This window comes from Odontomachus brunneus, unplaced genomic scaffold, assembly GCF_010583005.1.
Source record: "Odontomachus brunneus isolate Ranch 3 - 2012 unplaced genomic scaffold, Obru_v1 Obru_scaffold_103, whole genome shotgun sequence".
Lineage (NCBI taxonomy): Eukaryota > Metazoa > Arthropoda > Insecta > Hymenoptera > Formicidae > Odontomachus > Odontomachus brunneus.
The window spans coordinates 876709-904174 of NW_022639553.1; the positions used below are offsets into that span (position 1 = coordinate 876709).

Consider the following 27466-nt stretch of genomic DNA (forward strand, 5'->3'; position numbering starts at 1 on the left):
TATATATATATATATATATATATATATATATTTGCAAGACGCATTTCAAGTATAAATGTTTGTACAGTTGTGTATCTTTTTTTAAAAAATTGTTCGAAGAACGAGTAAAATAAATGCATCAAAGCTGGTAAATATGTTTACGTATAACTTAGTTCATATTTGATCATCGGTATTCTACGTCAAGGAAATAAATTACGAAAACCAGCAGAATTTTATACTTAGCACTACACAAATATGAATATGAATCGAATCGTTTGGGAGATGTGTACCTCCAATAGTATAACCTCGAAGTCCTCGGTGCGGTTGCGGCTGGTGATATTGACCAGCATGTCGCAGTGCCAAGACATGTCGATGATAGCATGATTGTCTTCCTGATTTGCCAGCAGTGCGACGGAGGAACTGACTTCGACTGCGCCACAAAGCGCAAATCCAACTGCGACCAACGCGGCGACGACGTGTCGCGCTCGTACAGTCGCTAACGAATAATAATAGAATTACGAGGATACGTCATCGCGCTGTGACTAGTCCCATTAAGTATTAAAAAAAATGTCAGTAAGAAAGTGCCATTGGATTTCGCATGGTAATTTTACAATCATCTGGTAAAAATCTTTAAATAATCCAGATAACTCGAGTTACAAAATACACCGAGAGAAATTATCTAGCAGATCAAAAATATTTTATTACCATTGAATTGTGTGTGTATATGATTAGTGAAATATTCCGAAAGATCCGAATAATTTCATACGCAATTTTATATATATATATATATATATATATATATATATATATATATATATATATATATAGGTCTACAGTAGTGTGTCTACAGTTTTCATGGAATCGTTATTCACGACAGATTGAACGCGCTGCAGCTGCAGATGAAATTTTTGTGCATACATTCATTATCGTGGTCTTCAAACATCGGAGCACTGCGGTGTTTGAGTTTGATAACTTACTCAAACGCCTGACACGATGGTATTTTTGCCTTCAGCAATGTCGATTCTAAACTTAAACGGGAACTTATCGCGACCAGTTTTTTTTCTTTCTTTTAATAGATCGAAGGATCCATGATAAATTATCGTCTGCCGCATTAACTGTGATAATTTCAATGCCTTTATAATTATAAGTATCTAGGCCAACAAGATATGCAATTATGATATAGAAATGATTATCAAAATAATCCTCTTTTTTATAAATTCATTCAAATGACAGTCTCTCTCATAATGTTACATTAAACATTGGCGTTATTAATTTATAGGACAAACAATGTTACCTAAGAGTTAAACCGCGCGACACGTACAATGAGAAATGCGTGAAGTCGATTATAATAATTAAGATCGACGAACCTCGAACCTCTTGCGCAGCGAGCTTTAATTGACAACTGCCACGTTTGACGAACTGCACACTACCTCTCTTGACGAAGTCTGCCATCTCACAGAAGACAAAAACAACAAGGCAGACTGCGACATCTCGCTCTTATCACTCCCATTGTTTGATTCCCTCTTCGCGCTCTATCTCTAGACTACTATGAATATATTGCAGATGACCTCGACTTTGACTCGGCGATGATATAACGTAGATAGTTGAGCTTTCCGAAAAGACAATGAACGCGCGTCACTTTGCATCTTCGTGACCTACTCGCATCCCTGAATAACACGGGCCGGAAAATGAGCGATCTCAACACCAATCTAATGCGTTTCACGCCGACTACAGGTGCACGTGCGAAACACCGAGCGACAAGTTAACTTGTCAGTATGCTAATCCGTCTAACTTGCAGCCGGGAATAGCCTAGCCTCAACGTATCCGCGACGAGAAGATCGACTTCGCAGAGAGGAATCCGTGACGGCACGTGGTGGCACGGCATAAATAATCGATAAGCTACTCGTCGCCTTCGAGTGGGTGGAAGCGCCAATCACTCCCCTCAATAGTCAAGCTGCTGCTGTCCTAGAGGATGTCTGATCGAGAGTACACGTACCTTTAACCTCGAGCGCTGCGTGTCTTAGTTGGACGCTACTGCGTTTAAGACGTACCAGCGCCGCCATCGTCATCAAACGTGCTGGCACTTCGATTGCGTTTCCATGATGCGGGAACAACGTGTCGAGCACATCTCATCCGAACATCCGTCCTTCTTTCCGGTCACTATCGCACCGCGATACGCGCGGGACGCGGCGGCAACGAGTTACGCGAGCCATACTGGTCATCTGGCGGTGCGAGTGAATGAACATCTCCGTTAACGAGACTTGATACAATAAGTACCTACGCCGGGTCACAGCCTTGAAGCACCGTGCACAGGCCTGCCTCGTAATATTTTCCCCGCGTCTCTCGATGTCGCCGAGCGATATCGGGCCTCATCACCGCTGCGATAAGCATCCAAACGCACCTGTTTTTTTCACTAACCTTATCGCGACGACGCGTGATCCGGCAGTAAATTTCGTTGCGTATGTAATTGTTGCAAAATTATTATGTACGGGCATCATTGTTGCGCTTACGCGGCGAATGTGCTCGCTTTGACATTCCTGACAATGCGTCATTAATTCATTCGCGCGGATTAACGATTAATTATAAGACCGTTAAAGTAACCTTCTCTTACTAATGAACCTTCTCTTACTAATCGTTTTTCACATTTTGTCGACCGATGCAGATTGTTCATAATAATTGATGACATATCAATTATTAAATATCGATGACATATCAAAATTGCATTTTTTCGATTAATATATTATTAGCACACACATATACGCTAAGAGAAAAAATATCTAAGAAATAGAATAGTAAAGAGAATAGAATAGTAAATATTTGTTTACGGTGACTACATACTAATAACATAATATTTATTTATATTAATATATAATGTCTGTCATATATATTAGTACGTTCTTTAACCCTTAAACCCTTTGATTGATCTAGACCAAATTTTGCTTAGTTACTCTCTAAAAACCCTGTGGAAAATATAAGCTATATACCTCACCCAAAGCTGAATACCTTACCCCCTCCCTCTGATTTCATCCTCTTGACACTTTGTGATCATTTAAATTTAGATGTTCTAGATATAAGAAGCCCATAACGCTAGATAGCTTAAGCTAGCTACATTGAAAAATTGATATTCTTATTCTTAGAAAAATCCTACAAAATTGGCATTAAGTGCAAAATATTCTAAACATAAAATTTATTTCTCCTGTGTTGATAGGAAATTTTCTCCTAGAGAGAATGTTTTATATTTGATGCTTACTACTATAAGTCGAAATCTCGGCCCTATGTTAAACTTTGAATTCTACAACGCAATAAGAGCCAAATTAACAAAATAGATTTAATTCTAATAATATAATTTACTTCTATTTTAACTCTAATGATATCCAAGATTTCCTTTTTTATTTTCTTTAGCATTCTTTAGTAAAATAGGTTATATTATAGGTTTCAGAATATCAAAATAAGTATTGAATAGAATAGTGAGGCTGAAAGTAGGATTAAAATTTTGACTCGAGTATTTTAAAGAATTTTTCTAAGAACAAGAATATCAATTTTTCAGTGTATAAAATATTTTTTAAATAAGAAAATATATATTTTCTGAAGATCTTAGGAAAACCTTAACTTTTTATAACAGCAAGTTATAAAACATTTATACACACTTGCTGTGTTTATTCTATTTAAAAAATTTAGGTTTAAGTAAATATGTTATTATAGTCTTCCAAATAAATATTTACTATTTTTTAGACATTTTTTCATTCAGAGTATATGTTTCTGAAACTCTCGATTAGAAGAAGAGCGAAGGTTAGATTAAATTAGGTTCTCTATATCCCAGTCAGGCGGATTTAAATCGCCTGATGCGCAACACCATGACGTAATTAGCGCAATAAACATGGTCAATCCAGTAAAATGTTGGCAGTTGGTAAACGAGCAAATTTTACGAAAGGTTTCAGAGACGTAAACGTGCGCGCGTCCCTCTGCAAACCTGCTAGAGTTCTTCTTTCATTCGATGATAACGTAACAGATGAACGTTCAATATCGGCAACGTAGAACCATCGTCCAGGTTGGCCAGACTCTATGTTACCAACGACTGATCAGAAGCGTCGGCAGGCTATCATCCCCAGGTCGGGGCCCGATCCATGGGACCGTTTGCACCAGGCCCCAGCAGGTCGCGCGGCAGGTGGTCAGGCCGCGTGTCTCCTCCCCTGCTGTCGCCGCACCAGGGACCAGCGGGATGCCACCTGCACGGCGATTGGTCAGTTCGCAGGCAGGTCAAACGGCAACACATCGAGTCGGCGTTTGTCACACTTATCTGCCGCTTCAGAGCGGTGCGGTGCGCGCGCGGTACCCGCGTCTCGCATTTTTCGCGTCTTATCCGCGACGATCGGCACGCACGTGAGCGACTGCGCAGCCTGTGCGACATACCGGACAGTGAATCCCGGACTGAGAAGAGGAAAGAGAGAGAGATAGAACACGGTGGACGACGCGATGGCAGGATAGAGAGGATCCCGTGCTGGTTCCCGGAGGATCCGCGTGAGTTCTGTGCTTCGCTCTCGCCCGCGTCGAGGATCACTTTTCAAACCGAGACTGGCGCAGGACAATGCGGCGCGCCGACACGGCGTACCTTGACATGTGCTTGGTGTAGCATACTGTCGTTAATCGTCACAGTGTCGACAGTGGTGCTGGCGTAGTCGCAAACGACCGTCGCGACGGTGAATGACGAAGAAGACATCGACGAAGCGCAACGTAGCACGAACGAGCGACAAGGTGAGTGACTCCGTTTCGTTGCGTTTTGACCGTTTTGCTCGGTGAGTTAAGTTGGGTGCCCTGCTGGGGTCCCTTGGAGCACTCCCCTCTCGCTCTCTACCCGGCTCCCCCTCTCTTGCACCCCGCATACCGTGAGTGGTTCGCCAGGGACAATACGGCCCAACGAAGGGCATCCGGGTCCACTCCAGCCGAGAGAACCCCGAAAGGTCCTTTCTATGCTACGGGATGCGCGTCGACGCATCTCTTGATTCTCTTTTCTCTCTCTCTCCTGTCTCTTTCTCTCTCTTTCTCTCTCTCTTTTTCTTCCGTTTGCGCGAGCTCTTCTTCGTTCCATGTCTCCTCAGTCACTTCACTCTCTCACCGTCGCTCTCCGTGATTCCCTCGAATTTTTGGTCTATCTACCGTAGCTGGTCTTGTCCCTCGTGTCTTCCTTCCCATTTTCCTTGCGTGTTGCTTGGAATCTGCTCTTCTTCTCTCCCTTTCTCTCTCTCTTTCTCTGTCATTAGAACTATTAACTCTTGTTATCATAGTATTCGTTATTTTCGCGTTAGCTGCAGCCTAAATGGCGCTCTGATGACTCCACGGCGGATGCAGACGCAGTTCCGTAGCGTCCATCTCTTTACTTCACACCTTTTTCCAATTACCGTAAGCGATTATTACGATAGGAGATAATACGTTATTGTGACGCCGCACGCCAATGTGTTTGATGACCGGGTCTCGTTTATATATAAGGGACTTGCCGCTATAACAAAATCCTCTCCTTTCCCTATCCCAAGTACGCTGTCTCTCCCCTCCTCTCTCGTTGCCCTTCCTTTTGGAATGCGCTTCTCTCAGAGATCCCGACGTTATTTCTGGTCGTAGGATCACCCACAACAGGTCCCCGGCAAGAGTGTTTCGGGCTCCTATTTCTACTTACTAGAAATACACATGTACGACTCCGTCGCTTCGGTCGTCGACTTTCAAAATCGACCGTCTCGATGGCGATTACGAAAATCGTGAAACTAGTTTGTCCACGAGTGAAATGTGCGCTGAGCTAATTAATATAATTCTGGGAGGCACGAGCTCCTCCTTCTCCGCCTCTTGCGCTGATTTACATAAGAACTGCAAATACTGTTATTTCGCGCAAATACAAATGCACTTACATGATAATTCTTGACCAATTACCAAAATGAATTCAACTATCGACTAATCGAGTCGAATTTTCTTTCTATAAAACAACATTAAATAATGCGATTTAAAATGCTGGAATAATTTAACAATTAAAGCGGTGAGTCATTTTTCTGAGATTAGTTAATTGATTGATATTATAAGATAAGAAATTTATCATGGCATTTTTTCCATATTATAGCTTTTTTTATCTAAATTCTAAACAATTTTACTATGTTTTTAATAGTATAGGAATAGAAATTGTCAGTAAGTTCTATCTCGTTAAGAAATGTAGTAAATTTCGTTAAAAACATAACATATCTTTTAATAATATATTTCAATTTCTTAAATATAAATATCACATTTGAAATTAAGAGATAATAGATTATTGATATTGATTGATATTTATTGCAGAATATTGATATTGTTCAATTAAAAAAATTACTTCTAAAAATTTTTTCAAAAAAACTACTTCTAAAAACTATTTTTATAATAATTTTTATAATAAAATTATCTCTATATACACATAGACATTGCTACTATTTGTTTCGTTCGTATATATATTTTGCAATAAATTGATAAAGACAATGTCTGCGATGTGAATAATTTAGGAATGAAATTGAACTACATCTGAATTTCACGACGCTGCGAAGAGAAAATATTCCAGATCACATTTATTCGGTTGTATTAATCTCAGTCACGATGCTGCAAATTTATGAATCGCATTGAGCTTCTTAAATTCCGCGGTAGCCCGCGAATTTCGTGCGTGCGTCGATTGTCGTCCTGTTTGCCCACGCGAACACACGCGGGAATTCGCGACGAAACTGTCAACAGGGACAAAACATCCACACGACGTAACCGGAGCGGTTTCGGCGCGCGACCTTACGTGCCGTACGACGCCGTTGACGTACATATGTACGTGCTTTGAAAATCGTGCACAAATACCGTTGCATTAAGGTCGTTCACTCACTGAGACTGCGATTCAGCGCGAGGTGCTGCTGTCGGCTCGCGCGCTACAAGTCGCGGGAGAAAATGAATACGTTTACAGTCTCGCGCGCGTCTCTTCCCGGCGTTTGTCGTATTACGACGTATTACGGAGTTCCCTGTTGGCCGACAGACGACGGTTTCGACCAAAACTCACGTGCAATGACTTTGAAGCGAAAGTCTCTCTCTTTCTCTCGAGCTGTATGCTAGGAGCCTGGCACGATGTTGCCGACAATCTTCACGTGACATCTAGTCCTATTGTTAACGGCCACGTTTCGACGCGCACGTGCTTCGTAAAAATACCGTTGCCATCATTTATATAATTTCAGCACAAACGACACGAGAGTCATGTAGTTATGTCGGCGTGACTCACTCGACGAAAAAAGTAAATGTTACGGCAAAGTGACATTTTCAATGACGTTTAAGAGGATGCCATATTTGAGAACTTTGAAAGACAGTAAAATACTGACATCTTTATGCTAAATTTACGTTTTATATATTGGTAACACAGAATTGTAAATATTTTTACACGATGAAAATAAATAAATCGGAATGTTGTTCAACATGTGTGTGACGATGACAAATTTTAAAATTGTCATCTCGAACTTTCGGCATGAAAAGTTTCCTGATATACAAGTTTTTCATATTGTATAGACACTTTTGGAGTTCGTCATCCGCTTTGGCATTCTCTTGATAGCAATATGAGTTGCTTTGTTTTATCGTATTTAACAGAAAATATAAGCACGCGAATGTATGTAGAAATCTTTCCACAAAGTTCTTCAAATATTTTTAAATTTATAAATTTTGTTGCAAAGGTACAGCAATGTTCTTTAAAATCTTCCTGAAAGAAACAAACAAACGTTCGGTTCATATATATATTCAGTTTCAATATAGTTCAGAACAGTTTTTTTTTTCGATGTATGTCAGAATGTATAGTCGATAGTTCAATGGCAGAAAACTTCTGAGAATTAATATTAAAAACAAACTTTTTTATTGAGAATTATTGACTATACTCTGAAATGCATCGCAAAAGAAGTGCTCAAAATATGTAACAAAGCATATAAGCTATAAGACTTGCGTGTCAAAGGCGAATCTTTACGTTGATCAACAGTTTGAAATAATTTGAATTGATGATGAATTGTCAATGATTGGACAATTTTGAATTTTTTATTGTTTCTATCACATATTGAGCAATGCTCTAATTCATTTCTGCACATACTCTAATTATATAAAAGCATCTGCAGAAACTGCGCGATCAATGCGACGAAACCTTGCAGAACAAAGTCAGTATTTTGTCGGCGAAGTTTTCAAGATTCCTCCAAATTCTATTGCCCAAAATGACAGCGCAAACTTCGCGAAATAGTAAATAGAAGGGACAATCATCCTATTGTACACCTATGTGAAATGTTAAAAGATACAAGACAAGTTATACGAGACGCGAACGACATCGGCTTAATTACGGCGACATCGAGCTTATGCGTTACCAGCATTGTATAGCTCGTGCATAAAACCTTATAAAGGAGCGGCTCTAACAAAGCTACGTAACCCACGGCGCCACAGCTCGCGCGCAATGTCGCAGTAATTTGACGAAAGGATCGCCATCCTGTTCGTCCCTGGAATTACACGTTACGCGGCGAACTACACAATTCCTCGATATATGCTCCGGCAATGTGCTCCGGCTTCGAGCAGGCGCATTCCAAGTGTCACTCCCTGAAACGATCCGCGTCTACTGATTACGTAGGAAAATGTCAGATGACACGGTGGCCGCCCACACGTGCGACGGCAGGCTCGCTTGTCACGTAAATCAATTTCGCGCAGTTTGAATCCTCAGCACATCGCGCGCCGTGAAGTGAAACTTCCGCGCAACGCTCAATGTTGCTTGCGGGTGTAAATCGTTACAGCCCAAATCGCCCGCACGCGATCCCGCCGCGAGAGATCCAATTAAGCACGCTCGCGGCTGTAACCGATGCATCTGATAATTAACTACTAGAAAATCTATTACGCGGAGTGAAGCACGCGCGCGCGCGCGCGCGCGGCATGCCACGAGGGAAAAGTAGGAGAAGAGGCGGAATAACGCGCAAAAGTGAAACTAGATTTTCTCCGGCGCCGACTTTACCCGCGCGCACTTTACGGTCCATTTGCATGTCTCCGCCTAATTGCTCGGAAAGTCCGTTCCTCCTCGCCGCGGAGCTTGAAAACGCGGACGGAAGTGTCAAGGGGACCACCGCGCGCTTTCTTTCCGCTGGCTCCGAAACTGTCAAGCGGAGAAGAAAGTCAGGCCGCCGTCGTCACTCACTCAGCGGCGAGGTGAGCGGAAGGACCTGCATACCGATACTATTCCTGCGTCACGGGGAAGTCTCTAAGAGACCCATCTGCCAAAAAACTGGACCTCGTATCGGCCAAGACGTGATTAAAGGTAATACTTGAATTTCTGGGACGCGCTGCGGATAATTGGCGTGAAAGCAAGACGAAAACACGAGCAGCCGAGTCATGTACACGCATACAAACACACGCGCGCATATCACCGTATTTAAATAGCAAAACGGTACGGTAAATCTTGGATTTTATGAGCAATGAACGCGTTTATCGTTCGTTACTCTTGAGGCAAACATGACGTATACATCGCGCCTAAGTTACGCGATTAATAAAACTCGACTCGAACGAACAGTAGCTTGCAAACCGGATTAGATACGGTGAAGCTGGAATTTCACCAAACTGTCAAAACTGAGAGTCATTACTGATGATGGACTTGCCCCCCCCCCCTCAGTAATTATTTTATCAATTATCATTATTATTAACTATCATTATATTATTAACTATTATTATTTATTATTTAGTGTTCCTAATTGCATTAGTCTGTCAGTAATGGTGACTCAGTAATGGTCTCTCAATTTTGACAGTTTGACTATGACTTTCAACTTCGTCATGTCTAAATTGTTTTGCATCCCGCTGGGTAACATTCGGTTACTGAATGGTTTATTAAGTGCCGCGATCGCGACGCCAAATACGTATCAAACAAAACAACATGTGTAGCTTTTCTAGAATTTCTGTGTCGATTGGTCTTTCGAGTCAAATAACTCAAACATGAAAACTATAATCGAAAATCTGATGAAAGTTTCCTTATATGATATTTAGAGTCTTACTTCTAGATTCCCAGATAACGTTCTAGATCTTACTTCCTTTTTTAATATAATTAATTTAAAATATTTATATATTTTGTTTAAGTTAACATGTATGTTTTCGTATGATGTTTTTGTTTTATAGTTTTTATTTTGATAATTTTTGATACTTTTTGTTTAGTATTTTTGTTTTGGTATTTTTTATTTGGTACTTTTTATTTTGTTACTTTACACATTTTTCCGAATAAAATTGCAACGTTCCTGGTTGTCGCAATTGAGATACTGCTGTGGTGATTGGTTGTAATGTAATCGGCATGTGGTAATTATAATGGTTATGTATAAGGTAATCGGTTTTAATATAACTTCTGCAACTAATAAAAATTATCAATTGCTTCTATACGCTACTTTTTTGCTTTGCTTTTATAAGGCCTGCATCGTCATTGATTTGTAACCGGTTACGTCAAGAGTCGAAGTGACGATGCACTACATAAGCGCTGATCCTTTATTATACTCTTATCTGATAGATAAGAACGTAATAAAGATACTCACACTCTTCTTCAATATTCCGTTGCATTTGCGACGTCGAATGTCTTATATATCGTCACTTCAACTTTCGTCGTGACCGATTATTGTGCAAACGGATCAACAATATCTCTCAATTGCAGATTTGTTCTTTTTAGCTGAACTGCCTGAACTGATGCAGACTGATGTAATAAATTAAAAACAAAATATATTTGTCTTATTCTAACTTATTGTACTAGTCTATACCAATTCAGGCAGTTTAGCTAAAAAAAAATCAGAGCTTGTAACAACCTAGAGCAATTTCAATGAGAAAAAATGTGCATAATCAAGTGCATACTCGTAGATAGAAAGGTTGCCCTTAATTTTTGGGGTGAATTTCTGTAAACTGTCTCGTCCAATGGGAGAATCCGTTTTCTAATGGAAGTAAAGTTACCATTGACCAAAACGGATGAATTCGTAAATCCACGCGAAAAATAACCAACAATCTTTCTGTTCGCGAGTGTATACCTTTCCTGATCGCTAGCCGCGCTACCCGGAAGTAGATCGTGATATCTACGCGCCGCACTACCGTCCGCATTATTATTCCCGACGCAAGAACGCAACGGATAAAAAAGTGTAGCGCCAAATCGGAGCGCGAACACGCGCGCGCGGGAAGTCGTTACGAGGAATCGACGACCATCGTAACGAGGCCATTGCCGGTGCATTTTCTCAATTACGTAGGAAATTACTCCGCGCGGTCGCGGCCGCTTATATCTCCCGCCTCTTCGTGACGTATGCGAGGAAATGTCGTTGCGGAGCACGAAACCGTGTTTTTTCCGGGATATGTTCTTTTGGGAACGATTCTCAGCAAAGAGACAGAGTCTCCGTCGGCATTTTTGCGAGCCGTGATCTTCGATTACACTTGCACGCCTCCAATTACACCGATAATCGCATACCATGGCATACCATAGCGTCGCGGAAATCGCGCGTTTATACGCGATCAACCGCCAAGTGCGAAACGCGTTATTTAACACACGCGCTCCTCTTCGATCCGCGTTCTTCTGTCCGCGACATATACGCTCGGACAAGAAATCCGATACATATAACGCCGTATATCGTGAGCGAGCTGCTCCGAAACCCGCTATGATTCCGATCGTCGACCTGCATATCGAAGCTGGGATTAGAACATACGACTATCACGTTCGCGTGAAATAAAGCTGGTGGCATTAAATATCTCAATCTTGTCGCACGAGCAGAATCACACGGCAACGGGAAGGACGGAGAGAGATTTCATTTCAAAATTGTGTTGTCCATACCTCAGAAATAGACAGAATAAATGTTAAAAGAATTGCGGATTTATTGCATCTAAATGTGTCTGGTGGAATACGAGCGAACCAGAGATTCTTGTTGAAGTTATCAGAATACTGTTTAAGTCACCAAGATTTCTGATCAATTCGAACAAAATTCTGATAACTTCAACCGAAATTTTTCGTTTCGTTCATATTCTATCACAGAAAGAGTAGATCAATATGATTATAACTTGTCACCTTGAATATCTTCGAAGCAAAAAACGAAGGTAAAATTTTCGAAGAAAATGCTACTTTTCCTAGAAAAACGCATAATACCATCATAAGAATTTGTTTCTAAGTATAGACTAGTGTTTTAAACATCCAAAAATCTCTTTTATGAATCTCTTTTTTGAATAGAAGATATTTAAGGTAATGATAGTTTTCGACTCACCCTATATGTATATCATACATTTTTATACGGAAAATAAAAGTATTAACATATTTCTGACATCCAGTGACCTTTTGCAGGCAATATACGATCAATAATGTCTGTTCTTTATAGCTGCACTTTCTGAAAATTATCTCGTAAACTTCCTATTCTATTTCCTTCTCCCTTCCACCAAGTGTCAAATATATATCTACATGATTTTTTAAGTACAGACGAAGCAACTGACAGTGCAGCCGTAAAGAACAGACCCCTTGTGTGTCTCGGGGAAATTCAACCTGACGCACCGGGAGAGTTGAACGACTAGAACCAGTGTTAGTTATTTGCCGTTTTAATTACACGTGTATATGTCTCGGGGCCAACCGCGAATGTTCCAAGTCCGATCCAATCTCCGTACGCGGAATTCCTTTTCCGTACGCTATTATATCCGCCTATACGTATCTGACGCATATACAGGTGCATGCAGAACGCGTCGCACACATGCGAAACCTTGCTCTTATTACGCCGCATAATTCTACATAATATATATCTCGCGTTCTCAATTCTAAGTTATCTCCTCCTCTCCTCCTCTGCACACTTCGTAAAACCGTGGAAGTGGCTCAGGTCGAAAATAATCGAAAGTTAATACGCGTGTAATTCCCCACGGCGCTTACTTCCAGACACCTGTGCTCTTCTCGGCGATGAAGTGCTGTAATTAGTTTTGCAAATTATTTCGTCATTCTACCGTTATTTGTCTCGTGATAGCTGTCGATTAATTCACCGTTCGGCGATAATTGTTTTCGGTGAGATTTGTTTAAGTTTAAACGAACAATCGAGGTTGACGTTACGGTAGACGGCCGCGCGGCATTGTTGTTATTCGGGTTTCAACAACGTTGTTAGTATTCTCCGCGCATTACCACGGACGTCACCGCGTTTGAATGCGATCGATGCCGCCTGCATTTAGCGAATGTAAATTGCTTCGGCTCGCACAGCCAATTGACGAGATCCCTCCAAGACAACGAGAGGCATTTCGACGCACATGCTAATGTAAACCGACTGTCTAATTTTCACCCGACACCATTACATTGTATCACAACTGCGAGAAAATAAAAACCGCCGTACCTGTGCATCGTGATCGTTTATCGGCATACTTTACGTCTAATACCTCATGTTGCGCCGCAAGGATACAAATTATCTCGTGTCACATGCAATTCCGGAATGTTATTGGATCATCCAACTCATTGCTATTAAGGCAATTGTATCATTACGTGAGTTTCGTTAGAATATACACAGTGAAAAATTATTTTCTGTGAAAAATTACTATTCGTACAATTAGAGAGAAATTGACCATTTAAGATACTTGTGTGAAAGATTTGTATAAAATAAAACTGTAAGATCTTGATGAAAAACTATTATGATATTAAAAACTACACAGACAGATTATATAGTATACAAATTTTAGAATTATTGATTTTGTTTTCAAAATACATTGATGGAAAGTTCATAATTTATAATATAATACTCGAAATACACACGTACACATGTACACACACATATATATATATATATATATATATATATATATATATATATATTTAACTTTCTACTGCTCAAATTAATTTTTCATGTTTAAAAAATTTTTCATGTATATAGAATCTTTAAAACTAAAATACTCAACATATACAAAGTAGAATTTTAATTTTCTCATTTTTTTATTTTCCCAAAATATGTGTAAATATTAACTTACTATCACTGCCAACATACTAAGAAAGGCAGGCGTATTATGACTTTTACACATTGGTTAAGACAGGAACAACATTCGTATTGGAGATAAATAATGATGAAATTGGATTATGGCTTCAAAGTCACAGTGGGCAATAGAAGGGTAAATATTTGCCTCTTTTTATTTATATTTTTTTACGTTTAAATATTTCTACACATATACCTCTTTTTATCTATTCGTACATCTTTATTAGATAAATATTGACCCATAAATAAAGCCTTCATCAGGAAAATAGAAAATAATAAATTTTTCGTATTTGCAATATTGTGTACGTGTGTGTATGTGTGTTTGAAATTAACTTTAACTTTAAGTAACACTTAGAAAGTGAAATAAATGTATGCAAACCCAATCTTATCTGATAAATAATAAGTTTATGAGTGGTCTCTTTGATGCGCCACTGAGAATACGACATCCAGCGATATAACTACCTTAATGTTGTTCACCCAAAAACATTACTATATATGTCATACATATACGACGAAAGTTATAAAACACATAAAACACAAGTTATGTGAGACATCTCAATGACATCTCGATGTCATCTCGAACAAAAAAGGTTCGTCGGATGAGGGAACACGTAGAGTGAATTAAAAGACGGAAGCCGCGTGTAGAATGGCCTTGAATTAACTTCTTTTGCGGTTCAATAATAATGAATAAATTTTCTTAATGCATTTGTATTAGCACTCTGACTCGGCGCTGTTGAAACAGTTGATTTGCATCGACTACTGGATAGCGTATCCGTTGATAAACGATCGACTTTTTCAATGACGACGACGGAAAAGCCGTTTCGGCTGAATGCGAGAAGGCGTAGTGTGCAGTGCGAGATACTGTTGTTAACTTAAATACTAAAATTTTTCGATTACTCACTGCAAAATAATGCGATTTTTTCGGTCGAGGAACACGAGTGCGAAATCATAATATCTTCTACTTGTAAAAATTACTTCACTCCCGCACGCGATCGCCAGAAGTGGCAACGCTATCGCTTTATTAATGGTCGCTCGTTGGTTGCGTTACTTAATAAACGAAACATGATAATATTGTCGGCGAAAAGAGACTTAAATTATCTCAATCTTATCCTTCCGCGAGATTAGATTCGCGAGGCGTCTCCCACGCGCTTCGCTCTATTTACCGATTAACGCGCTGCTCAATGTATTAGTCGTTTTTGCGTAATGCGTCAATGTCGAGAGTTGTATAGGCGACACATTTGTATATCCTCTTTTCTCATATTCTCTCTGGTAAATTATGATGGGGCATATGCAAGTAAGTCGCGTGACTTGGCGCGCATTTTCGATTTTCTCATTGGAGTAATACAGCACCGTAAATCGCGATTTCTCTGACTTCTCACGGCCACTCGATAGTTTCTCCTCGTTCAAACCTCTTCTCGTAAGGTCAAAGGACAGCGGCGCCTATTTAGCGACCCTCTTCGACTCACAGAGTCGCTCGCGGTTGTCCTGGATTCGAAATATCTCTCCCTTAGGCAGCGAAAACTTTACTTCAGCGGCCGTGGTAATTATCGTTCTTCTGAGAGTTGAATTAATCGGTAATCACGAACAAATGAGGAAAGGCAAAAAGATTCATTGTGGCAAAAGATAGGGAATATCAGCTAGAAATAATCAAAAACTTAAATTCAAGTTTAATAAATACGTACATTTAAGACATATAATATTATAGCAAATGTATACTTATATATTTATAATTTAATATTTATTTTTATTTATTTATATATTTATTTTTATGATTTAAAAAACATAATATTAACATCAGAATAACGCGAAAAAAATGATCATATATGAAATATATGAAAGAATGCGGCCATGATATCCCCCAATCTAGTTAGCGAAATAAAGGGTTGAAGCAAGTACCAAATGAAAGATCTCGTCGATTAAAAACAAATATATAAGTTTTATTTTGCACCGATTTCCTGTCTCAAAGTTACAGAATTTCAAAGGTTCCAAATTCAAAACAGTTTTAAAAAAATATGAAAATGTTGGAGTTTTGCGACGTATAGAGACTCATTTGAAAGCTTATGACTTCTATTTTCCAGTGGATAAAAAATCGTATCAAAATGTTAACAAAAAACCGGAAATCCAAGTGTTGCAATTGAATTTTTTGTACTTTCGGTTGATTTTTGACAATGAAAATGTCACCAATTGATTCCTCGTACACAAAAATAATAAGTAACATTTAAATCTGGTTAGTTTAAGTGTACAAAAATAATTTAGAGTTGACTGAGGCAAATCGAAACATAATACATTTTTTAAAATACATATAGAGTAGACCGAGACGAACGGATCACAGGGTGAATCGGATCAATATAAGCTCTAAGACAGTTATTGTTAATATTTTATTTTAAATGAGCTGTTTTATTATGCCAGTTAGTAATTGGCATGATAAAAGTTAGTAATATGTCTTAGAGCTTATGTTGATCCGATTCACCCTGTGATCCGATTCACCTCGTTTACCCTATATGTATTTTCAAAAATGTTAACTATATGCAACGATATATTGGACCGAAATCAGATTATCATGATTTTCGGCTTTTGATGAATTACGAAATATTTCATATCTATATCTACTGAAGAGTATCTAGATAAAATGTAAAATATATTTCGGAAAATATTTATTTTCCGAAAATTTCATTCCAGTATTTTTATGACTAAAGGAATTGATATCTGAGATGATCCTGATATTGATATTTTAGGCATACAATATAAATGGGACACCCTATATATACGATTATATATATAGATTATATTCGCTATCACAGTTCATTTGAGGAATTCTCTCCACGGGTCACATTACATTTGTTTTTATGTAATTGTGCAAAACAAATTTGGTTTGTTTATATGGATACACAAAGAGAAGAGTGTATGTATTACATACACATATATGATGTTGATAGTAAACGAGTAAAATTGAATATTTTGAGTAAAGAGAACGTGAAAGAAATCGATGCGTAACATATATGTGACGCTGGTAGCGAATATATCATTATATATAATAATTATATATCATTATATATAATAATTATATATCATTATATATAATTATTATACATCATTTAAATATGAATATGTGTATAATATTTTATTAATTATATATAATCTCTCCCTCTCTCGGAAAGCAACTTAATTAAAATTCAATACTTTTTAATAACTTTTGATAAACTGCAGTGTATAGAACTACTAAAATCATGATCAAATTATATCATCATTTCTCTCCATTCAACTTAAACTGGACCAGCTGAAGCGATTCGGTAAAAACATACTGAAATATTTAAAAGATCTCCACGCAAGATCTATCATCACTGTTCCCGAGCTGTGGAACTGGTTGAACAGATTTATTCTAATAATAGTCGTAAACCTCCGCCTCATCTCTCTCAGTATGTCCTTAAGCTCCCCTCGGGAGCCCGCTGTTAGCGCATAAGTTTTTTCCAGGCGACTCGACACTTCCAATCCCGCTCGCGAGCGTCGCACGCATCAAGTGTAATCACGGCCACACGGTGGTTTCTCCGCAGGAGGCCTCGTCCTCCAAGGTCAAAGGACAGAACTCCTCCGCGGTGACCTTATCCAAGCCGCCAATATCTGCCTTGGGCTTGAACGGCAGCTCCGACACGGGGATCCCTTCCGTGGGTCTCTCGCGGCTCTCTTCGTCGTCGTCCTCGAACTCCGAGAAATCGTTGTGTCCATCACCGCTGGTCCTTCTCACCCTGGCAAAATCCAAGTCCGTCAAGAAGACGGTGTTCACTCTTCGTTTGGCTCGTTTTTCCCGCGAGAACCCTGCTGAGACGGCCGATTTCCTCTCGTTGTGAAGACGTCGCGGCTTCGCGGGACGCGGAGCCGACTCGGACGACTCGATCGCCTCCTCCTCTGCGTAGTCGCCGTCCTGATTGATCGCGGCCGACCGCCGCTCCTCGTCATGCACGCCGCTGCCGCCCGGTAGCTTCCTACTTTCCAGCGCCGATCGGGTCGCGCTCTTCGGGAATGCATTTTTATCGGTGGAACCGGCGGCAGCGGCGGCGGCCGCGTTTTCACTGCTACCACCTGTCACTTCCTCCGCCGCTGTCGCCGCCTTCTCCGACGCAGCCGCACGTGGACAGATGTCTGCCGTGTCGGCCGGGCAAACCGCGTCGAAACCGTAGATCTCCACGTGGCTCGCCTCGGTTGGCAAGACTCTCCGTGCCGACTCCTTATCGACAGCCCCGACGTTCTCCACGTCCGACCGCATCCGCGGATGCTTGCGGTACTCTTCCTGCAAGTATGTCCGGAACTGATCCTTGAAATAACCGTCGATCATCCTCCACACGGTGGCGCTATACCAGCTCAACACGCCGAGCAGGACCACCCCGCGAACAACAAACGCTAACATGATGAGGCTTGAGGCGGGATCAATTATCGAGGGAAATTGCAATTATACAACATATGTCAATATCAAATAAACATATTCTTAATATACATCTAGCTCGGCAAGATTGCTGCGAGAGAATGTGATCTTATTCAAAGAGAGAGAGAAAGAGAAAGAGAAAAGTGTGCTGTTGTCAAACGGGTTCTGCACCTTTAAATCGGGTATTAAAATTGCACACAACAGCGAATTGATTTGCTCATTATCACTGTGAAAAGTTTATTCATTCGACGCTTACTGGCGGAGTTCGCCACGACAGGAAACTTTCAGGCAAGAGAACTACGGAGAGAGGCTTTATCTTGCACAAATATCACGATCCATGCATCTGACTTTCAAATGGCGCGTGCAAAAAAAAGGAAAGTTGTGTCAAATGTCTGTCCGCTTCTGGTATTTGCACGGATATTAAAAGTTCTGAAAGCCGACGGTTATATACCCGTTTATCGTCCCTCGTCCCGCATCGATCTCGCCATACCGACCTTAGCACACTGTTTTTTCACCCGCTCTGCTCGGATCATCGGCAACAAGCGACGTCATCGACGGCAATGTCCGCGAAATGGCGATCTCTTATCAGTCTCGGCGCGCCTGATAATCTATCATCGGTCCCAGTATTTATTACTTAATATATGAAATCCGATGGGCACTATGATAACGTTTCGCTCGAGACTAATCAAGGACGTCGAAGATAAAGCCAACTCTGAGAGATATGTCTAAACATTGTTGACAACTGCGAGTGAATAAAGCGTCGTTTGAGAAAGACACTCTTAGTTCCTTCAAGCTAATCACATTTACGCGTAATGTGACTCGATTTTTCAATAAATTAATCGATATTTTCAGAAATATTTAGATCGAATCTCCTCGATGAATCCAGTATAATCGCGATTGGTCGATTCAATCCTCTTCACCCACGAGATAGTCCTTAATGATGTAGAAAGACTCTCTCATATTCGGCCAAGCCATCGTGACGAACACCAAAATCGAATTCGCGATTACAAAGAGCCGCATCATCTCGACACCGGTGCTGGAGCGCAGCCAGTTACCGAAGCCTTGATTTTCGTCGTCACTCAACTCCGCCGTGGTCGTTTTTCCCGTCGCGCTGCTTCCGTTCTGGCCACTCTTACCGTCCTTGTTCTCATTGCTTCCGCGTTTCTTCATGATGGCCATGCTATGATCATCTGCAAGTATCAATTTCCACGCTGAACATCGTGAAGGCACGCCCTTGGGTGTGCCTCTACAAACTTGATCACTATGGACCAGACTTGATTACTGTGGAGAGCGTATTTGTATAATGGCATATTAGCATTATCTCTCCACACTACATCGTGCGAAATGATAGTAGTTGACGAGCGTTCGGTGTGTACGTGATGTAATCAGCGAACCCAAAAGAATGTAATCTCATCCTTAGCGAAATCCGCTTATAAGGATTCTTCCTCGGAAGAATTCTTCGGGAAACCAAGAGGAAAATATTCTTACATCTAAAACAAAGTAACTTTAGGTAAAAGGTGCTACTTCCTGTCAGCTCATACTCTAAACGAGAACTTTTACCGTAAAAGCATACTTCTTCTAATGAAATGAACCATTAATCAGAAATCTACCAGAAATCTATTATCTTAAGTTTGTTCTTTCTAGATCCAGAAACATATGTTTATTTGTGAAGCAAATACTCTCTTAAGCGCCATACGAAAAACATGCTGTGGTTAAAGACGAAATTCCTCTAACTTGAAGAATATTACGCTTAGGATATCTTCCTTTTGATTTTGGGAAAATTCTTTTGAAATCATATATATAAGGAAATTTCGCTAAGAATGAGATTAAATTTTTCTGAGTGAGCGACATTTTCTCTCGTTGGACGATCGTGAGCGTCCATAGTGTCGAAGGAATTAAAGACGTCGACGCACTAACAATCATCACGAAGGAGAGACACAATTTTCAAGAGCTGTCTCTCCTTGAATGGCTTTACAAAATATAATGCGCTCCCGCGGTGAACGTTCGTTTGCTTCGACGTCACTTATCGCGCGACAGACCGGAAGTTATGGAAATTTGCAAGTCGCGAGTGATGTTTAGTCGTTACGCGCGCAACTCTAAGCTAATTTATCGGATCTCGTGGCACCGAGCAGCTTTAACATCTTCTTGCTTTCATCGCGCGCTCTATCCTTCCGATCGAGGGTGAGGGCGAGAGGGAACGAAACTGCGGACGAATAGAATTATATAGATCCCGAGGCAGATCGAAGTTTACGGTATCGCAGCGAGTAAATTGCGAGGAGGAGCAGCGGAATCGTTATCGACGGGGAGCAGCCTTCACTGGAGCACGACCGTTGCTCTGTACAATGCTCTATCTCCCCGTCCCCTGCCCGGCCCCTCCACATCCCCACCTCATCCCTTCATCCAGCAGTCCCTCGATCCGTCTTTCCCAGCAATTGGCTAGTTACCAAAATTTTGCTCTATTGTTCACAATCCAATGACGAATAATAGCGGATACGGCGACTCGCGAACGAACGAACGGACGGACGAACAAGAAAATTTCTCAAGTCGGGACACATTAAGGTCGACATTCCGATTGTAATTGAATTTGACGGAGAACGCTCCCTGTATCGTGTCTCATTTCGACTCCTTTGTAACAGATAAATAAAGGGTAGGCCGACAGAAACGGGGCTAGCCGATAGATAACTGATTTGTATCGCCTCTCACGAACGCCATTCAAAGTGCCACCATATGCTTCGTCATGTACAGTAAAAGGGCTGACGAAAGTCGACCTTTGTTCACTGTGTGAGTGATGAAATTGCAGGAGAAATCATCGCGCTGAAAACGTCATGTCCTGGATACCACATCCGCGAGCCAAAAAACAGAATTACATTGCAGTCAGGTTCTCAGATATCCAATCAGATCAGATGTAGAACAGCCAGCGCAAGAGCCACTATGGATATTGCTACGAAATTTAAAATTGTTCTCGGGAAAGCTGAAATTTCTTTTTGGAAGAATAATTATTTATAACACTGTTGCGCACATACAGACGTACATTTCAAGGAATCTTTTTTAACAATTTCTTTCAATAACAAATTTTGCGCAACACTTAAAAAGAATAAAAAATGCTTATCACTTAATTATCAAAAAAGGAGTAATAAGTAATGAGGGGCGAGGTGAGGTGGCAAGTATTATTAAAATAATCAAAAGTATAAAGTTATGTCTAAATGGAAGGTGGATTCTCCGTGTGTGTTGGTCTAACAAATTCCTCAGAATGTGTGTGTGCGTGTGACTCTCTTTCTCTCACTCTCTTTCTTTCTCTCTCTTTATAAGAAATAATTATCCTCCTGAAAGTAAAAATCTAAATTTCGCATCAGAATCCACTCAGGACACTAAACTGACTGTTCTATATTTTAACTGATTAGGATTCACCTAAAATATACTCTCATTTTTTACGGAATCTTCTTATAAATAGTCTCAAGAAAATCCTTCTAAAATCAAAAGAAAAATATTCTAAGTACAATATTCTTGAAATTAGAGGAATTTCGCATTTTGTCTGCAGTACAAGTCATATCCCTAATAGCAATCTTTTCTAGTAAAAGGGCATTCTGCTTCGGGTAAATGTATTCTTCTCAGTTCAAAAGAAGAAAAGATTAGAATAACATCTAGTAGACTTGAGATTAATAGTTCATTTTATTAGAATACTCTTCCAGTGAAACTTTTTGTTTAGAATATAGGATCAAAAGAAATGCAGCAACTTGCAGCCAGAGTTCCTTTTCTGATTGTTAGAATATTTCTCTTTCGATTTTAGAATAATTCTTTCACGGCGTGTAAGAGGATTCCACTGGAGATGAGATTATATATTTTGGGTGTTGGGTTAATTAGCAGTTTGCGCTGTATAACGACTGGAATAGTACAATCGCGGTAAAACATCACGGCAGAGCAGTTCATATCGCGCGATAAAACGATCCCCGCGAGTGAAAATATCAACGACGGATGCAATCACGGAAGAAATCGCGAACGAAGATCAATCTCTACGTCTAACGAAGGGTCGACTGTTGAAGGCGCTAGTTGTATAATTGCCCGTCCTATAATTAAACCGGCTCAGTATGTTGCGTCATGAGCGGAAAGTTGGTCACTACGAGGTAACAGTACAACGTTGCACGATGCTCCACTTCCGAAGTCGTCCGTCGGACACCCAGTTAGAAAAGTTGGCTCGGTCATTATTCCTATTCGAGCGCGCATCGGCCAGCTTCGTCCGTTATCGTAAACGATACGCACTCGTAAATGAGGCCTGGCTGATAGCACTGTGTAACGGCACCGGTAACAAACGAAATGCAATTCTCTCTCTCTCTCTCCCTCTCTGTCCCTCTCTCTTTCTCTTCCGATTTCATCCGGCGAAATTTGCGTTTGCGATCAAGCTATTGCAATTGCTCGCTCAATGGCAAGATTGCCCCGAAGGCTTCTCCATTCTCAAGTGGAAATTCTCCCGTAGGAGAGAGTGCTTATTTCAAGTGCAACGAGTAATAAATTATTGATACCACATATTATTCAGCGCCGCCGGCGCGAACGTAACTTCACCATACGGATCCTTCTCTACATCTCGTCGCCGAGACAACGTTACTTTCGGACCCGTTTTCGTCTGCAACGCACGCGGCTCTCCGACTGCGAACGTAACGCAAGCAATCCCGGATGATTGGTCCTCTCGAAAGAAACGGCAAAAATGCACACGGTGAAGCGACGTAGGACGCAACGAAAGACACGCAGGTACGAGCGACGGCGCTTGCAATCAGCGAACGAGGAAATTACGACGGCGAGGCCGGTTATCGGCGAAGAACAGCCCGGAGCTGCGCACGATCGTTTCTATGGAGGACGATATGCCCGACCAGCCCTCGTTCTCAGGACGCATCTCTCCGCCGCCGAACAGATCGCGAATCGTCCCACTGTGCACGTAGTTACGAAAGTTCAGTCTACCGTTGCTTCTACGCACACGCGTGTGTGCAAGCCGCAGTTGGCAAATACCAGCCATCATCGCATCAATATTACAGGCTCGTTCCGCCAAACGTTGCCAAATATTTGATCAGTTATAATTACGAAGGTGAATTCAGCTGGCCGTGTACACTTTGTGACTTTATCAACTTTCAAATTGAGTCGACAGTAGCGGTGTGATTTGGTACGGTGGTGGTGTCCTCGTCCGCGAGTTAAACTTGCTGAGCGCTAATGTGCGACTAAATTATCCGCATCCACGAACACGTCGAAAAATGTTTGACTTTAATTGTGGATCATAGACATGGGCTGGCTGTAATAGATTTTCCGACCAGCTCCGAGCCAATTTTAAAATGTTGAGTGCCGACACAATGCAGCCTCGTATTTTGCACTGTTTTTTCTTTTCGTTTCCTCGCAATTGCAACAGAGCGAAAGTACAAATGCCAATGAATGACAGAGTTTGCCCTACAATATAAAAAAGTTCCTTTATTTATAAAATTCTTTTTTGTTTTTGACATCACATAGAGTACTCCGCCATTAATCGACATTTGTATTTTCGCTTAACACATAAGCATTTGCAATTATGTACAACCAAACAGAGAAATAGCGCAAAATACGAAGGCTACGTCACGTTGGTATCCAAACCAAGAGAAAAAATATTTTAAAAATAATCAAATATTTATTCGACAGGCACCAATAATAACATATTTATTTAAATCCAAATTCTTTTATGCAAATAGAATGAACAATTGCTTTCATAAAAAAAGCTGTGTTTAAGAAAATATATGTTTCCTGGCTTGAAAAATATTTAGTGTTAGTACAAGTGAATCAGTACCCACCGAATAAATACTCCTTATTTTTTCTCTCAATGCGGCGTCCCCTCAACTCGATATAATAGATCGTAATAAAAAAATTATGATTTATTATTTTCATTTTAATTATTTATTATATTTCAATTTTACTTATTTTTATTTTATTTTATATGTTTTTTATAGTTATGACGGCTACTTCTCCATATTAATTTATTATTTAATATTATTTCGGTAACGGTCTTGTCGGCTTTAATATTACGACTAACATTCATATCAATTTGCGCTGGTCTTTTACTAACTGTAATGCGTTCGTGTCGTAAACCTTGAGTTTTATTATCACTGAAGAGGGTTCATGGTTGAGCCGAAACGTATGATTGTTTTATATTGATTATTCATGTTTAATAAATATTACACGATTTCCTAACACAAGGAAGGTTTTTACTCATATGGTATATAGCACTATTAGTCCTGTGCTTGAACTCGAATTGCCCTTTTTCCTATTTTTTTGATTATTATTTTCAATTTACTTCTAAGATTTTGTATTCTTTTGGCTTATGTGTGTATGTTTTGGTTTTCCTTAGTTATAATCTAATCGAGAAACTTACCGCGCCATGTCGATCTTTCTCTCTCTTTCTCTTTCAATAAATCACAGTTGTATGAAATGATCGTCCTCGAATCGCCATCGATTCCAGAGAGAGTTTGCAATCTTCTTTTTTTCTTATAATTTTTTACGACACGTAAAACCCGCGCGACATGACACACGCAACAACTGCCACCGACGGTCTGCCGCTTTTCGCGTCCGCTTTGCCACGGGGCATGCTGATATAAGGCTTCCCTGCTTGGTAAGCTCATTATAAGATTTTGCGGCAGTGCTGAGGGTTCTCCAAAGCTCGCAGGGCGCGCGACGGAGTTCTAAAGTGTCTGGCAAATTCAATACTATGCGACCTCCACGATCCGCTGCATCATATTCTTGCGCGAAACACATCATTGTCTTGTCGCGATAACAAGCAAATTTTCCAGATGAATTCTGTGCATTTTCCTTTGAGCACAGTTCTAGCAGAGTTCTAGATATAGCTCCTACCTTTCCTCTGGTTTATTTAAACGCATACAATGTAGATAGTCTGGATAGGAAAAAAAGTCAACAATTTTTTGTACTTTCCTCCATGCCAATTTCAATTGAGCTAGCAGCTGATACTGATTTAAACGATTGTGCGGTTAGATGCACAATCTGGTAATTACCAGCTCCGGTCAGCTTAATAAATCACCCACTAGTGCGGTGAAGTTCGACGTTGTCATCTTCCGATCGATTGGATCACACCCACGTTTCGGATGTGGCGCTCCACGGGGGAGTTCGATTAATCACACGAGCTGTCTAAAATTGTGAGCAGTAAAGATACTGTTTTCCCGACTCGCGCTCTTTTATTCGCATATAAATAGCACGGAACCGGCTACAATGTGAGCAAAGACTAGTGCAAATATAATTTCCTCTCGAAGAGATATCGGAAAGAGATTTGCATGGAGATGTCCCGAAAATCAAGTCTCACACTTAAGCGAAAATAAAAAGCCTAAGACACGCGTGAAAGTGAACAATTTTGTCGTGATACTGCTAAGGAGAACTAAATATTAATTAAATTTTAACTTTAATCGAGAAAAATAATTAGTTTTCATAGACATACACACACACATGCATATATGTATGTATGTACACACACACATAAACACGGAAAAAAAGATTTGGTTGAATTAACCAAATATTTGGTCGAATATGAACGATCCAGAAATTCCGATTGAAATAACCCGAATTCTGTTTAAGTCAACCAAAAATCTTGTTAACTTAAATAGAATTCGAGTTACTTCAATCGGAATTTCTGGATCGTTCATATTCGACCAGATATTTGGTTAATTCAATCAAATCTTTTTCCCGTGCATGTCTAAACACACATATATACAGCTTCGGTTTTCCATGTCGAATTCGCAAATGAGAAGCGCAATATTAGAATATACAAGATCTACACTGTTAAATCCGTAGTGTCAACAAATTATACTCAATTTGAGTTATTTTTAACTATTCCTATAAGTCGCCACTGCTCCTACTAAATATGTCGTTAATTTAACTAATATAATGGAGTTAAATAATTTAACTTAAGAAATGTATTAAATTTGACTAAAATTTAGTTTATTTTTTATTATGTGCACGTTAATGTAACCTTTGTTTTAGTAAAAAATTACTTAATATTGTTTTAAATGAGTTGATTAGATGTGGTTGTTTTTTTAAACATATGTTTTGTGTTAAAATAATAAATTTTGACACACATGATAGTTAAAAATAACTAAATATTATTTAACTCAAGAAATTGGTTTAAATTTGACTCTCCAATATTTAACAGTGTATGCTTGTTTCATAAAACTGTCGCAAGTCAGTTGCCAGTTATAGATAAAGATCTCCGCGAAAATTAAAGTTAAGAATAACGCGGGTGAAATGGATACGTCGAATGTTCCACGACCAGAATAAGAATTACTACTACTACTATTATTCCTACTACTACTTCTATTACTACTACTATCTCCATCAAAGTCTCCGGAGACTTGCTTATTCTTGGCGATGAGATTGACTCGTAACACGGTTATCTTCTCGGTACTTCGTTTCACCGATAATGCCAAAGGATCATGGGTGCATTTCCGAGTGACAGTAGCGGACGATCCGGTATGCCCGATGCAATTTTCCCGGAAAGTATTACCCGCGTCGCCATGGAACATCGATGTTCGATATACGTTTCAAAGTGGCCGCGCCGTCGAACCCTTGCCCGTTATTTAAATAATTAAGAATCCTATTCAAGCCATCAAAGGCGAATTCTTGTGGGGGCTGTGATATAGTTTTTAATAAAAATCTCCAAACCTACCCTTGATAAAAGTTTATTGCACACATTTATTGCACACACACGATTGGTATTAAAGTAGATGAAAGTATTAAAGTAGACGGTAATAATAAGTAGATAGTAATAAGAAAGTATTAGTAATAATTCAAATCACTTTAATAAGGGCGAATAAAATCAACATATATGTTCGGTATTTTTTACTTCTTGTACTTTAAACCAGAGCTTTTTACAAGAAAGGATGGTTAGACAGCCGACCCTTTTAATCGCCTCATATGGGACGTGGGGAACACCGTGATGCTATTCTACCTCGGAACATCACCCGGAGATATACGGAATTATTATGCCACGCAGAGAGAATTTTAAAGTAAAAATTTGAATTTTTACTAGAAACTAGAATTTTGTAACCGAGGAATAGGTCGACATTCTGTTGTAATTGACTATCTTCTTATTACATAT

At 39.9% G+C, this 27466-nt stretch overlaps 3 protein-coding genes across 6 annotated transcripts in view; all 3 read right to left on the reverse strand.

Annotated features, from left to right (window-relative positions):
• The window catches only part of LOC116848996 (sialin-like), a 20925-nt gene extending 5490 nt beyond the window's left edge, over positions 1–15435 (reverse strand). The window contains exons 1-3 of one of the 4 annotated variants that reach the window (XM_032825710.1): positions 2261–6069; positions 1976–2201; positions 270–475 (exon numbers count right to left, since the gene is read on the reverse strand). In XM_032825710.1, the coding sequence (XP_032681601.1) occupies positions 270–475; positions 1976–2048 (279 nt within the window). In that variant the 5' untranslated portion in view covers positions 2049–2201; positions 2261–6069. The other 3 variants (XM_032825711.1, XM_032825709.1, XM_032825708.1) reach the window with 3 other exon arrangements.
• A 424-nt stretch (positions 15436–15859) lies between these two features.
• LOC116848999 lies at positions 15860–18402 on the reverse strand. The gene has a single exon (XM_032825712.1). The coding sequence runs from the start codon at positions 18343–18345 to the stop codon at positions 17467–17469; it is 879 nt and encodes a 292-aa protein (XP_032681603.1). The 5' UTR covers positions 18346–18402; the 3' UTR covers positions 15860–17466.
• A 166-nt stretch (positions 18403–18568) lies between these two features.
• Positions 18569–25001, reverse strand: LOC116849001. Its single transcript, XM_032825715.1, has 2 exons — positions 24740–25001; positions 18569–19550 (listed from the first exon to the last, which is right to left on the reverse strand). The coding sequence occupies exons 1-2, from the start codon at positions 24984–24986 to the stop codon at positions 19267–19269; spliced, it is 531 nt and encodes a 176-aa protein (XP_032681606.1). The 5' UTR covers positions 24987–25001; the 3' UTR covers positions 18569–19266.
• Between the last annotated feature and the right edge of the window lie 2465 nt (positions 25002–27466).